The following is a 14,756-nucleotide window of genomic DNA, read 5'->3' as shown; positions in this document are numbered from 1 at the left end:
CCACGGACAATCTGTCCTTTTCCTCGAACGTCCTTAATGTGACATGCTCTTGTCGGTTCCTTCTCTACTACATCAGAAGGATTCAACCATTCTTATCCACACATGCTGCTCAGGTACTTGTTCAGTCTCTTGCCACCTCAAGACTGGACTACTGTAACACAATGCTGGCAGGTCTAACTCTAAACGCATTTCTTCCTCTGCAAATGACTTGATTTCAAACTGCCGAAATTCTCGCATGCCACCCTGCTGCTGCGATCCCTCCACTGGCTTCCTATAGCCAGGTTCAAAACACTGATGCTTGCCTACAAAGCAAAAAAAGGTGGTGGAATGAACTTTTCCTAGTGGTCTGCACAGCTGAGCACAGCAAACGATGGTTGGAGAGCTACTTCTTCATTAAATACTTGAATTAACATTTTCTCCCTTGTTAGTTGTATGTGTATTTAAAAATGAAATAAACATAAAAAAATATTTGTATAGCGTTTTTAACAATTCCCATTGTCTCAAAGCAGCTGTACAGAAGTATGAAAACAGGAGAGAGAGAGAGAGAGAGAGAGAGAGAGAGAGAGAGAGAGAGAGAGAGAAAAGAAATAATAATAATAATAATAATAACAACAATAATAATAAATAAATAAATATAAAACTATATAAATTAATACATACTATTAAAGTTTAAAATTAATTAAAAAAATTATTAACTTACATTTTAAAATACCATATATCTATCCCTATCCCTAATGTGAAAGCTGGTGGTGATGGCAGCAAGGAAAACTCCCTGAGGAAGAAACCTTGAGAGGAACCAGGCTCACAAGGGAGCCCATCCTCAATTGGGTGACACTGGACAGGAAATTATGTAAATGTAAAAAATGTCATTTCTACAAAAGTTTATAATAGTGCAACCGAGAGGAACTAATGGGTCTTCACAAACTCTGAGTTCAGCACAGACCTGATTGCTGATGAATACCAGACCAGAGCTGACTGACTCAACATTGTTTTTAGGGTCATGGTATCTTAAGTCTGTAACCTAGTAAAGCAGGTTATAAAGCAATATATTTAATGACAGAGACTTAAAAGCACTTTTGTACATTGCTCTGGATAAGCGTGTCTATCACACGTAAATAATGGAAAAGAAAATTGGACAGAGGGTTAAACAATAGGACCACAATTATTATATATTAAAATATATATTAGACACTTTAGTGCCTGTGGAAGTCTTCAGTTTCTTAGAATTTATTTATATTTTCCTAAAACATATTTTGCGTGATAAAGTTATTCACAGAAAAAAAAAAAATTCTCTACTTTTGAAGTGCAGGAAGTGTTCATTAAAAGCTGACCGATTTACTGATATCTGATCTCACAGGTTTAAACTACATTTAGACCATTTCTCATTTCATAAAGCAGAAACTGTACAACTGCACATGTAGTAAATAAATGAATCATGCATTATTAGAGGATAAAACTTACCCATGACAAAGTGGGTGTAAATCAACAGGACTCCAAAAATGACCTGTATTCTCATTTTGTCCAGAGAACAATCCTCTCTCTGTACTTAATGGAGATCTTGGACCTGAGTGATGAACGACTACAAAAGCAAGATGAAGCTTCTTTTACAGAACTAATAATACTTTACTGAGAAACAGGAAGTTCCATACACCATCTACAGCCTTTGACTTGAAAGTGGTAAAGCAGCCCTGTGGTTTGTTCGTCTTGTCTGAGGAAATATTTTACTCACTCATACTTACATGGTCATACAGGGTCTATAAACCTCTCATAACAGCCTGGTCCTTATTAGGTCTCATCATTGTTGTGTTTCCCATTTCCCCCATGATCACGCTCACCTGTGTTGGATTATCACTTTAGTGCCACATCATTTAAGTTCCTGTTTTCTCATTGTGTCTTGGTCTTGTTACTGTTGATGCTACAGTGTGTTCCTCATGTTTGTATCTTTTCCTTCCTAGTGCTTTTGTTTAGAGTTGTCCTGCTTCATGTATTTAGTTCTTTTTGCACATTATAATAAATAGAATCTGCACTTACATCTGCCTTTGTTTGTAAGTATTACCCATCCATGTAATCCTGAAATCCTGAGTTTGACATTTTCCATGTTTATTTCAGATAAATGTAAAAATGATTAAAAATCAATGATGCATCGTTTCTTTTTTTTATTTCTTCATTTAATTGTTTTATTTTTTAGAACCAAACACTGCAATTGCTCTTCACCAGGAACACAAGCTGAGAGACTTTATAATTGTATTCTTTATTCAAAAGCAAATATAATAACAAAGGATATGAGTTACAGCAATATGTTCTCTATTCATTTTTACAATATAGAACAGCCACATTTCTGCCCATGAGTTAACAGGGGTGTAAAACCTCAGGTGTTAATTCTTAAAGCACGATTTCACACACACTCATGAACGTGCGATATCACACCCACGCATGAACACAGTCAAACTGAACGAATGTATTTTCTTAGCATTATTTCAAAGAAAATAAAATGGAAATGTGCTCTAGTCTTATATATGATAGATAATACTGTACATTAATAATAAAATAAAGTTATTTGGCAATAAAAAAAATAACTTTTAAAAATATCATTTTAACAAATACAAGTTACAGACATTGAAATCAATTCCATAGAAAGTTTTAGACATTTAAAACTGAACATTTTGATCATTTATTTCATTCGTGTAACACTTAAAAAGGTCGAAAATGGCCTCATGAAACACTTCTTCTGTACAACTTTTTTCTTAAAGAGAAGCTGAAATGTTGGTGTGAAAATAATTTAGCAACTCATTGTGTGAGCTGCTTACTAAGCTGCAGCTGTGTGGGTTCAACACTAAAAACTGCAACAAGAAACTTCCTTTTTATTTTCTCTTCTTTTTCATTTTCATCTAGACCCAAAAACCTTACATATGATTAAAGACCATGGTGATGGCATAAGTGTGTCTATAAGTCTGTAAGTAAGGGTGCTGTATCGTGACTGACCCTGTGCTCTGACCTCAAATTCCAAAGCTGGGATTTGTGAAGAAAGATTTTCACTGTGCTGTAATGTATATGTGATAAAATAAAGGCTTTTTTCATTAAAGTAAGTAACTAACACTATGAACACTGTTACAAAATACTATGGATTTAAAATGGCAACTGATGCATTACATTTAAGAGCAACAAAAAAACTATAAATTCTTCTATTTCAAAAATAGTGGTCAATGATGTGTAGTCTCTTACAGTCCTCTGCAATGTCTCTCTCTCTCTCTCTCTCTCTCTCTCTCTCTCTCTCTCTCTCTTCTAATCCACCAGTTTGCATATTGGGCAGTCAGAGGAAACCCAGATAGATGCAAAAAGCACAGGCAAAACTCCACACAAACAGTTACCTGAGCTCTAGACAGAAAGTCAGACAAACAATTGCCTGAAAAATCAACAATTGCAAAACCAGATACTGTAAAAGTTTTACTGTGAGCAGGGTTTAGTTTGTATGGGTGAAATTTCATCAACGTCCTCTACCAGGATGACGATAGTAAAAAAAAAAAAACTATGTACATATAAATACTAAACACAAATAAAACTATGTTAATTATGCATCTTTAGACAGGCTAAGATTGTGTCACTCACTAACTGCGCTGGACTCCTGAGTACACACAATCTTCTTGTACTTTGGGCACCTTGCACTTTTTTTGTGCAGGAGTGTTAAACACCAGCTCTCCGTACTGCACATCATCCTCTTTCTTCTTCTGATTGGATGTGACCACCGTGCCGTACTCCACACCCTCGTTCTGCGCTGGGGCTGAACCACAAAACAACAACACAGAAATCGCTGATGAAATCAATTTGATTCATGTACTTAGTATTAAACAGGCTTTTAACTTATAATAACATTAAACAGCATTAAACATTTCAGATTTCCTTATTTTATTATGTGGCCGTACTAATGAACCCATCACAATTTTGTGTGTACTAAAGTGTAATATATCAATGAAAGGCATTTGGATTAATCCAGTGCATATATTATTAAAGTGTGGTGAAGTCTTACACGTGCTGGGTCTTGTGTCTGTCCTGTTCCTGGCTGAGTGGGTGACCTCCGCGTACACAAGCTGCATGCTGTCCTGAGAAGGGGCTGTCAACAAAACACACATCTATTCAACTCCATATTAAAAACTCCTGTACATCTGGCACATGATTGGTTGTTACAGAATCATCATAAAGCACAATTTATAAAACCATACAAATACAGATCAAGCACAAGATAAAAAAAATGAATATGTGATTTTAAATAAGTGACTTGAATAAATGCCAGACAACAAATATGACATGATTTTGTGCAAACTGCAAAAACACAGATTGCTTCTGACCTTCGATCCTTTGGCCTTGTCTCTTCTTGTAGACACAAAACACTAAGACAGCTAGTACAATGAGAATCAGACAAACTGAGCTCAGGATCACTAGAATGAGGTCTACAAGAAGAAAGACAAAAACATTTCAGTCATTTAAGGTGTTGATATGTAAAGAGAAATTCAGTCCATGACATTAATAACAACGATGCTGCCACTATATTTAACACGACTAAGTGTTTCATGCAGTAATTCCTCTTTTATTCAGTAGCACATGACTTCATTTACACGTGACTCATCTCTGATCTTATCTACTAGGTAATAAAGCCAAGTCTTTCTGTTCTGTTAACTTAACGCCACGTTCACATTCTGAGGTCACACACACAGCTGTAATGTGTAGTTAATACTGTAAATCATTAGGTACAAGTTTATATTTTATATACGAATTCTCAAGATTATTATTATCGAGTTTATTGCATGTCTTTTATTGTATTATATGTAATAGTTGTCTTTTCTAATTTTAAGATGTCTTATTATTGGTACAGAAGAGTTGGAGTGAACGTGACATACACACAAACACACACACAAATGCACTTTTTTTTATTTGAACAAATGAATGACCAGTTGATTTTATGACAATGATTAAGTTAGAGTTTACACAAAGTAATGGGTTTGTCTGCATCACATTCAGTCACATGCAAATGATCTGCATCTATTTTTTTCTCAGAAATCTTGAGAAGTAACAGTAATGCCTCATCGTTACTGTTACTGTTAAATAATTTATTAAAATACAAAAGAAAATAAACAAACAACCAAGAAAAAAACAAGAAAAAGACAGACTCACCAATACATGTCGGGAGGTTAATTGAATCGTGCCCATGACTGACGTGATTTTTTACATGACAGGTGACATTATTATTATGTATTTTATCCAGTACGAGAGTTTTGTTGTCGTCCTCCAACCGAGTGATTGACACAGAAGTCCAGCTGAAGTGCAGGTTGTCTCCATCAGCAGAACAGAACACTTTCCTGACTTTGAAGAACAAGCAGCTGTAGGACAATTTCACTGAGGACACCTGAGCTGTAGATTAGAGATAAACACCTCGGGATGAATTACTACAGACGCCATAACAAATAAACACGTAATCAAACTAAAAATATAAGAGAAAATCAAAAGGACAGCAACATAAACTCAAATATATATTTGATAAATAAAAATGTAAGTTTGTAATAAAAGTTAAAGCCTAGATTGTTTTTTGTTGTTTGGTTAATATTTACGTTTCTGCATTTGTAATATGATGGAGCCACGTTTGTACAAATATATTAAACTAGTAAAATAAACCTTAAGAGAGACAATAGTGTGGATGAGTGTATATTATACATTTATGACATATTAATTTGTATGTGGGGTTAATCACTAATGTCTGTGTGAGTGTGTGGGGTTAATCACTAATGTCTGTGTGAGTGTTTGGGGTTAATCACTAATGTCTGTGTGAGTGTGTGGGGTTAATCACTAATGTCTGTGTGTGTGGGGGGGTGACTAATGTCTGTTTGAGTGTGTGGGGTTAATCACTAACGTCTGTGTGAGTGTTTGGGGTTAATCACTAATGTCTGTGTGAGTGTGTGGGGTTAATCACTAATGTCTGTTTGAGTGTGTGGGGTTAATCACTAACGTCTGTGTGAGTGTGTGCGGTTAATCACTAATGTCTGTGTGAGTGTGTGGGGTTAATCACTAATGTCTGTGTGAGTGTGTGGGGTTAATCACTAATGTCTGTGTGAGTGTGTGGGGTTAATCACTAATGTCTGTGTGAGTGTGTGGGGTTAATCACTAATGTCTGTGGATGAGTAAAGAGAATTACTCAGTAGTGTCTGTTAAAAGTGGGAGCTAAAATTTATAGAGGAGCAACAATGAGAAATGAAATATTATGAAGGAGCAAGTGGGATTATTTAAGACTTTATGACTGACAGGATTAGTCAAGGCTGTCCTCAGGATGTGTCTGGATCTGGCTGGTATGTCTCTGTGTTCACAAACTGCTGCATTGGATTTTTATTCATCAAATCCTTCTTTATAAAAGACAGACTCACCAGGACATTGGTGGAGTTCAGCAGTATCGTGGTCACGGCTGACATGATTTTCTACATGGCAGGTGATGTTTCCTTGATGGTCTTGTTCCAGTGTGACAGTGCTGGTCCCGTTCTCCAGTTGAGGGAGTGTGTTAAAGTCAGACGTCCAGCTGAAGTGAAGGTTGTCTCCATCAGCAGAACAGGTCACTTTCATGACTCCAGAGGACAAGCAGCTGTAGGACACTTTCACTGAGGACACCTGAGCTGTAGATTAGAGATAAACACAGAATAAATTACTAAACACATTATCAAACCAGAAATACAAGAACAAATCAGAAACACAACAAAATAAACTCAAAAATCGATTTGGCAAAAAAAAAAAAAAAAAAAAAAAAAAATAATAATAATAATAATAATAATAATAATAATAATATTTTCTAACAACATTAAAACTCAAATTGTTTTTGTTAATCTGTTAAGTATGTACATTTCTGCATTTTAATTAGATGGAGCCTCATTTGCATGAATAAATATGAAAATATAAAACAAAATCTTGGAAGAGACAAAAGTGTGGATGGATGTGTATATTTTATACATTTATGAAATAACTTGTAGTGTGCTGTGTGATGTGATTAGAGGTTGTGTGGTCCTACCTTCAATGTTCACCTGGAGAGTATAACTGCCTTTACTTCTCCCGTCTACATCATAGATGTTTAAAGTGTATGTTCCAGAGTCGTTCCTCTCTGCACTGGTTAGTATCATAGTTTTATTATCATTAACAAACTGCCATCTTGGGAGACGTGGTGTTGATGAGGAATTCTGGGTTTTTCTATATCTTAAAATTAAACTAGTGGTCTTTAGGTCAAACCCATCCTCCAGCGGCATTTGCAGGTGCAGTCGTTGTCCCACAGCTACATAACACGGTTTAATCTGATTAAATCTACAGACAACATGATCCTGAAACAGTGAACCTGCAGAGGAAGAAAAAATCATCAGCATTCTGTTAATATTATTGTAAACTGAAACACACCTCTGATCTGTGTAAACTTTAAAACAGTATCTTCTCTGATTAATTTATTTGTCTTAAGACTTATTTGTTCAGTTTTATTTACTATATTGAAATTATTCTAACAGCACAGCCAACATCATCCAAAAACTATTTTTTATTTACATGTTATGCAAAATGACATAAAATAGATGATGCAGCATTTGCATAAACACACATAAAATACCCCATCCCCCACCCTTCACAAAAATACAACATATTGGATGTTGTAAAATCTTATAGCAGTGGCAAGTTAAATTTTCTGTATTGTGTTTTTAACAATAGACATTTTCTGAAAGGAGCTTTAAAGATATAAAAATGAAATGACAAAGTTTACAGTTAAATTAATGTTTGTCCTTATTACATTGTCTTTTTGTATTAAGTATTATGATTAGATATTTTTGGCAGCTCGACCATCTCTAAGCAGGACTGTGAAAACTACATTTGCTTTAGACTCCTTTAAATCTGCATCTTAACACTGATGATGAAGATGATGGAATAGAAAAACCTGCTTAGTAGAATCTGAATTATTATATATTAAAATATATATTACACAGTTTAGAGCCTGTGAAATTCATTTTTTTTCCTAAAACATAAATTGATCGATGAAGTCATTCACAGAAAAAAACATTCTCTACTTTTGAAGTGCAGGAAGTGTTCATTAAAAGCTGACCAATTTACTGATATCTGATCTCACAGGTTTAAACTACATTTAGACCATTTCTCATTTCATAAAGCAGAAACTGTACAACTGCACATGTAGTAAATAAATGAATCATGCATTATTAGAGGATAAAACTTACCCATGACAACGTGGGTGTAAATCAGCAGGACTCCAAAAATGACCTGTATTCTCATTTTGTCCAGAGAACAATCCTCTCTCTGTACTTGATGGAGATCTTGGACCTGAGTGATGAACGACTACAAAAGCAACATGGAGCTTCTTTTACAGAACTAATAATTACTTTCCTGAGAAACAGGAAGTTCCATACAACATCTTGTCTTGAAAGTGGTAAAGCAGCCCTGTGGTTTGTTCGTCTTGTCTGAAGAAATATTTTACTCACTCATACTTACATGGTCATACAGGGTCTATAAACCTCTCATAACAGCCTGGTCTTTATTAGGTCTCATCATTGTTGTGTTTCCCATTTCCCCCATGATCACGTTCTCCTGTGTTGGATTATCACTTTAGTGCCACATCGTTCCTGTTTTCTCATTGTGTCTTGGTCTTGTTACTGTTGATGCTACAGTGTGTCTCATCCTTGTCCTCATGTTTGTATCTTTTCCTTCCTAGTGCTTTTGTTTAGAGTTGTCCTGCTTCAGATATTTATTTCTTTTTGCACATTATAATAAATAGTATCTGCACTTACATCTGCCTTTGTTTGTAAGTATTACCCATCCATTTAATCCTGAAATCCTGAGTTTGACATTTTCCATTTTTACTTCAGATAAATGTATCTTAAGGCAGGTAGTCTGTAGATAGGAATAAATGTAAAAATGATTGAAAATAACTGATGTTTTAAATTCATTATTACAATATGGAACAAATTTGAAATGTATATGTAAACTTTTAAAAAACAACAACAACAACAAAAAAAACACATTGACTTGGCTGACTGTTTAACCAAGTTTCTGCCCATGAGTTAAGAGGTGTGTAAAACTTCAGGAGTTAATTCTTAAAGCACGATATCACACACACACACATACATGAACAATTTTTTTTTGCATCAAATCAAAGAAAACAAAAAGGAAAACAGCATATAATAAGTGGAGCTGTAATCATGTATATTGAGAGAGAGAGAGAGAGAGAGAGAGAGAGAGAGAGAGAGAGAGAGAGAGAGAGAGAGAAATAGATTTTTTATAAAATCAAAATAAGTAAATCAAGTGAGAAAATAAAAATAGACAGTTGTGAAGTTTATTCAGATCAGAGGTGTGTTTCAGCTTACAATAATATTAACAGAATGCTGATGATTTTTTCTTCCTCTGCAGGTTCACTGTTTCAGGATCATGTCTGTAGATTTAATCAGATTAAACAGTGTTATGTAGCTGTGGGACAACGACTGCACTTGAAAATGCCCTGGGATGATGGGTTTGACCTAATGTACACTAGGTTAATTTTAACATATAGAAAAACCCAAAGTACCAAACCAACACCACATCTCCCAAGATGGCAGTTTGTTAATGATAATAAAACTATGATACTAACCAGTGCAGAGAGGAGCGACTCTGGAACATACACTTTAAACACCTTTGATGGAGACGGGAGAGTTAAAGGCAGTTATACTCTCCAGGTGAACATTGAAGGTAGGACCACACAACCTCTAATCTCATCATAAAAAAAGTACTTACACATTTATAGTTTTTCACTTCTGATGTTCTAATGAAAATAGTCATTCTATTTTACAACAAAATTAACAAACTAGTTTTTAAACTAATTCAAACCACCCCATTAATAGTTGTTTAGTTTTGCTATGACCAAAGATGACTTTCTGTATGATGAAAGTTATAATTTATTGGCTTCCGTACTGATAAAACTTTATGCTCTCAGTGGGTTTTGTTAGTGGGTGTTACAGATATTGACTGAAGTGATTTTTCAATAGAAAAATCAAACACACACACACACACACACACACACACACACACACACACACACACACACACACACACACACACACACACACAGTCAGGAATGGCAAAGACAAAAAAAACAGGGGATGTGCGGAACACACTGACAATCACCTATGTGCACAATAGAAGGAGGGACAGAGTTAACAACAGACAAATAAACTATAATAAATACAGCACAATTCAAAAGCTACTTAAATATGCCTACGTAAATAATGGTTCTTATATGCATATGACCTGCAGTTGAAAAGCATACCAATTATACATTTTAATTTATTTTTCAGAACCTACTTCTGCACAGTCTACTGATGGTACAGTAAGTCTCATCATTCCTTAACTTTCACCCGAAACCTACCCTGCTTTCGGATTTGCAGTTTCAGGATCCTGTTGTCTGCAGATTTGGTTGAGACAAGAGACGGACATGGGGACTTGTGTCCTAGGGGATGCTTTTTACTTTCAGGCAGGCAAAAGTGAGCTATTAGATATGTAGTTTGTGGGACGAAGGAAAACACACATTCATTAAAGTGATCCAACATTTAAATATAATAAATACAGCAAAAGTCAATAGAGAGGAAGTACAGTACCTATTTATGGAAAGATTTAATAGCAGCAGTTTCGATTGTTGTGTTTGACTAAATAATCTGCTTAATATGATATTTTTTGCTTTTTCCACACAGTATAATAATAATGTTAAGTCTTTCAGTTCCTCTATTTTTCTGATGTTCTTAAATTCCTGTATGTGCTAATTCCCTCCCTGAGGCTAACGGTATGTACTGACTTTATTTTCATGCTCTTTCTCTCTTTAAACTCTAATTAATCAATAAATAATAATAAAAAAATATATATAATATTTTGCAAATTGTAAAAACAGCTGATTGACGAGTCTATATATTTATATTTGCACTTATAAGACTATAAATATATTGATACTTTAATCCATACACGTTTTAGCTATTATAGACATAAACAGTGAGATGACATCAGGAACAATGGTCCTGTACCACAGTCCAGCTTTTGTGATATGAGGAGGCCAAAACAACCAGGAGGTTGTGAGACATTATAGAGAAAAAACAAATTTGCAAATAAGACGACCAAACCACAGAGATGGTGCTGAGATTCAGACTGCACAAGTTCTCACTTACAAGTGCAAGAAGTCTAAGTGCTGCATTCTGATATACTTTGTATTAATAAAGAAGCACATTTTAATCAGCAACAGAAAGCTGTTCATTGATCAGTTCTCAGTAGTAAGATTTTATTTTAATAAACTGCTTAAACATGCATCTATTTAAGTCTTTCTTTCTTTCTTTCTTTCTTTCTTTCTTTCTTTCTTTCTTTCTTTCTTTCTTTCATTACAAACACTGGAAGAAATGTTTTATCTGTGGAACTTACTGTTTCTCAGTAAAGTATTATTAGTTCTGTAAAAGATGCTCCATCTTGCTTTTGTAGTCGTTCATCACTCAGGTCCAAGATCTCCATCAAGTACAGAGAGAGGATTGTTCTCTGGACAAAATGAGAATTCAGGTCATTTTTGGAGTCCTGTTGATTTACACCCACGTTGTCATGGGTAGGTTTTATCCTCTAATAATGCATGATTCATTTATTTACTACATGTGCAGTTGTACAGTTCCTGCTTCATGAAATGAGAAATGGTCTAAATGTAGTTTAAACCTGTGAGATCAAATATCAGTAAATCGGTCAGCTTTTAATGAAAACTTCCTGCACTTCAAAAGTAGAGAATGTTATTTCTGTGAATGACTTCATTAATAAAATTGTTTTAATAAAATAAACAAACAAATAACAAAATAAATGAATTCTAAGAAGTCTTTAATTTGTTTAACAGTACAGTAGATTACTATAATACGATTCGACAACATCCGATACTCTTGACTAACCCCACCCACTCCCACAGACACTAGTAAGTAACCCCATCCACTCCCACAGACACTAGTGACTAACCCCACCCACTCCAGCAGACACTAGTGATTAACCCCACCCACTCCCACAGACACTAGTGACTAACCCCACCCGCTCCCACAGACACTAGTGACTAACCCCATCCACTCCAACAGACACTAGTGACTAACCCCACCCACTCCCACAGACACTAGTGACTAACCCCATCCACTCCCACAGACACTAGTGACTAACCCCATCCACTCTAGGCCTTTCAGTAGTACAAAATATATAGTTTTTTTTTTCTGTGAATGCCTGCATCGACATAGTAAATGGTCTCATACATATGTTGACATACAGAATTGATCCTAATGCTTAACCCTGCACACGCTTTTTTTTTCCATTACCACTGTTAACATGTAGCTTTAAAGGAGTCTAAAGCAAGGAGTCTAAAGCAAACAGACTAAAATATCTCATCACAATACTACAAAATGATTCTACAATATTTAAAATATTTTATTGTTTTTTGTGTGTTTATGCAAATGGGGAATCATATATATTTTGTCAGTTTTCATTCTCCATATATAACTAAAATTTCTTTGGATTATATTGGAAAAAATGCTAATTTCATGAGGAACACGATTTTCAGTGAGAGACAACAGTTTGCTGAAATTTTATTTATTTATACTCAATTCACTGACGCTGTTATCAATATTGTTTGTCTGCCTTTTTTCCCTTATAAAATCCAACAAACAAGTAAATCATTTGCAGAAAATAAACACAGACTTTGGAAGTTTACACAGATCGATTTTTTCTTCTTCTTCTGCAGGTTCACTGTTTCAGGATCATGTTATCTGTAGATTTAATCAGAGTAATCAGTGTTATGTAGCTGTGGGACAACAACTGCACCTGCAAATGCCACTGGAGGATGGGTTTGACCTAATGACCACTAGTTTAATTTTAAGATATAGAAAAACCCAAAATTCACCACCAACACCACGTCTCCCAAGATGGCAGTTTGTTAATGATAATAAAACTATGATACTAACCAGTGCAGAGAGGAGCGACTCTGGAACATACACATTAGAGATCTATGATGTAGACGGGAGACAAGAAGACAGATCTACTCTCCAGGTGAACATTGAAGGTAGGACCACACAACCTCTAATCACATCACACAGCAAACTACAAGTTATTTTATAAATGTATAAAATATAAACATTTATCCACACAAGTCTTTCTAAAGATTTATTTTTACATTTTCAGATTTACAGTGATTATGCCAATGAGGCTTCTCTTACATACTTAACAAAACAACAAAAAAAATCTAGGCTTTTAATGTTGTTAGAACTTAAAACATTATTTGTCACATCTATATTTATGTTTACTTCTTCTTGCATATTTGTATAAGTGATTAATCATACAGTGTCTATAGTAATTCATCCTGAGGTGTTTATCTCTAATCTACAGCTCAGGTGTCCTCAGTGAAAGTGTCCTACAGCTGCTTGTCCTCTGGAGTCATGAAAGTGACCTGTTCTGCTGATGGAGACAACCTTCACTTCAGCTGGACTTCTGACTTTAACACATTCCCTCAACTGGAGAACGGGACCAGCACTGTCACACTGGAACAAGACCATCAAGGAAACATCACCTGCCATGTAGAAAATCATGTCAGCCATGACCACTATACCACTGAGCTCCACCAATGTCCTGGTGAGTCTGTCTTTTGTAAAGAATTTTTTGAAGTAAAAAAATCCAATGCAACAGTTTGTGAACACAGAGACAAAACAGTCAGATGTCTGGTAAAAACCTACTGAGAGTAAATGTTATACACACTTTTCCTCAGTCTCAGCCACATAACCCCAGTTTACTGCACAGTTACCATGTAAGTTTGTACCTGTCTGCGATATTCTAATGATCATAGTTGGTCTTATTTTCCAACATAAACAAACTAAGAAAAGATGCATGACTGAGCCATAAATGCACCGTGCAGCATCTTTTTGTTAGTCATGCAAACTTCATATAAGACCTCTTGCTTGTAACTTCTTTCATTCCTCTAGTCTTAACCTGATATCCTGTAATCTTTTCTGGAAAAAAGTAACACATGAATAGTGCTTTTATCTCTATATGTATGTGTTGTGGAAGTTCTGAGGTTTGAGAGATTTAAAAAATAAAGTATAACACTGGTAGACACGGGCAAGAGTAAAAAAGGTCTCACAATTTATTGTGCTCAGATGCGCAGCAGGACCCAACACTCCACATTTAGCATGACGGATGAAGGGCCACAATCATTAATTACATCAAGATTTTATAGACAGAACTCACATAAAGAAGATATGCAAAAGCAAAACATCATCAATCATTGGCTTAAAATCACTGCATGATCATCGCCTGACCAAGCTAATCTAACCAGGCCAAGGTCTGCTAGAAGGCCTACTAGAAGATTTATTGGACATTGTCTATGCCTACTTCCTGACAACTCGTCTCCAGTCCCTACTGCCCTTGTCATAATCTTAAGAAAACAACCTATGACAATGTCAGTCTCTGGTCATTACACACACAGGGTAAAAGCATAGAAGGACACTAAACAGAGCTACATAGAACAACACAGAGCTAAGGACTGAAAGTAAGTTGTCCAGGCCACATAATGTGCACCATTAGCAACCTAGTGCAACTAGGAAACAAATATAATAGATAAAACTAGAACATCAAATATATTAATAATAATTACAGCAAAATTCCAAAGTTCTGAAACACCTATTTATAGAATGATTCAATAGCAGCAGTTTCTATTGTTGCTTTTCACT

The 14,756-nt window shown here is 35.2% G+C and overlaps 2 protein-coding genes across 10 annotated transcripts in view; one reads left to right on the top strand and one right to left on the bottom strand.

Moving 5' to 3' along the window:
* The window catches only part of LOC113648365, a 261,316-nt gene that overhangs the window by 68,152 nt on the left and 178,408 nt on the right, over window positions 1–14,756 (top strand). The gene's annotated exons all lie outside the window — the stretch shown is intronic.
* LOC113659134 (carcinoembryonic antigen-related cell adhesion molecule 5-like) overlaps window positions 1–14,756 on the bottom strand; it is a 569,148-nt gene that overhangs the window by 436,499 nt on the left and 117,893 nt on the right. For 2 of the 4 annotated variants that reach the window (XM_047801200.1, XM_047801201.1), the window contains one exon: window positions 7,040–7,357. The exons of 1 other annotated variant lie outside the window; for it this stretch is intronic. In XM_047801200.1, the coding sequence (XP_047657156.1) occupies window positions 7,040–7,357 (318 nt within the window). Of the gene's footprint in view, window positions 1–2,227; window positions 3,779–4,024; window positions 4,109–4,343; window positions 4,446–5,166; window positions 5,404–7,039; window positions 7,358–14,756 lie in introns of those variants that run through there. One more of the 4 variants, XM_047801202.1, reaches the window with a different exon arrangement.

The sequence above is a fragment of the Tachysurus fulvidraco genome, chromosome 15 (assembly GCF_022655615.1).
Source record: "Tachysurus fulvidraco isolate hzauxx_2018 chromosome 15, HZAU_PFXX_2.0, whole genome shotgun sequence".
Classification (NCBI taxonomy): domain Eukaryota; kingdom Metazoa; phylum Chordata; class Actinopteri; order Siluriformes; family Bagridae; genus Tachysurus; species Tachysurus fulvidraco.
Note: the sequence above shows the minus strand (reverse complement) of the source record. Positions and strands in the feature narration are given on the sequence as shown.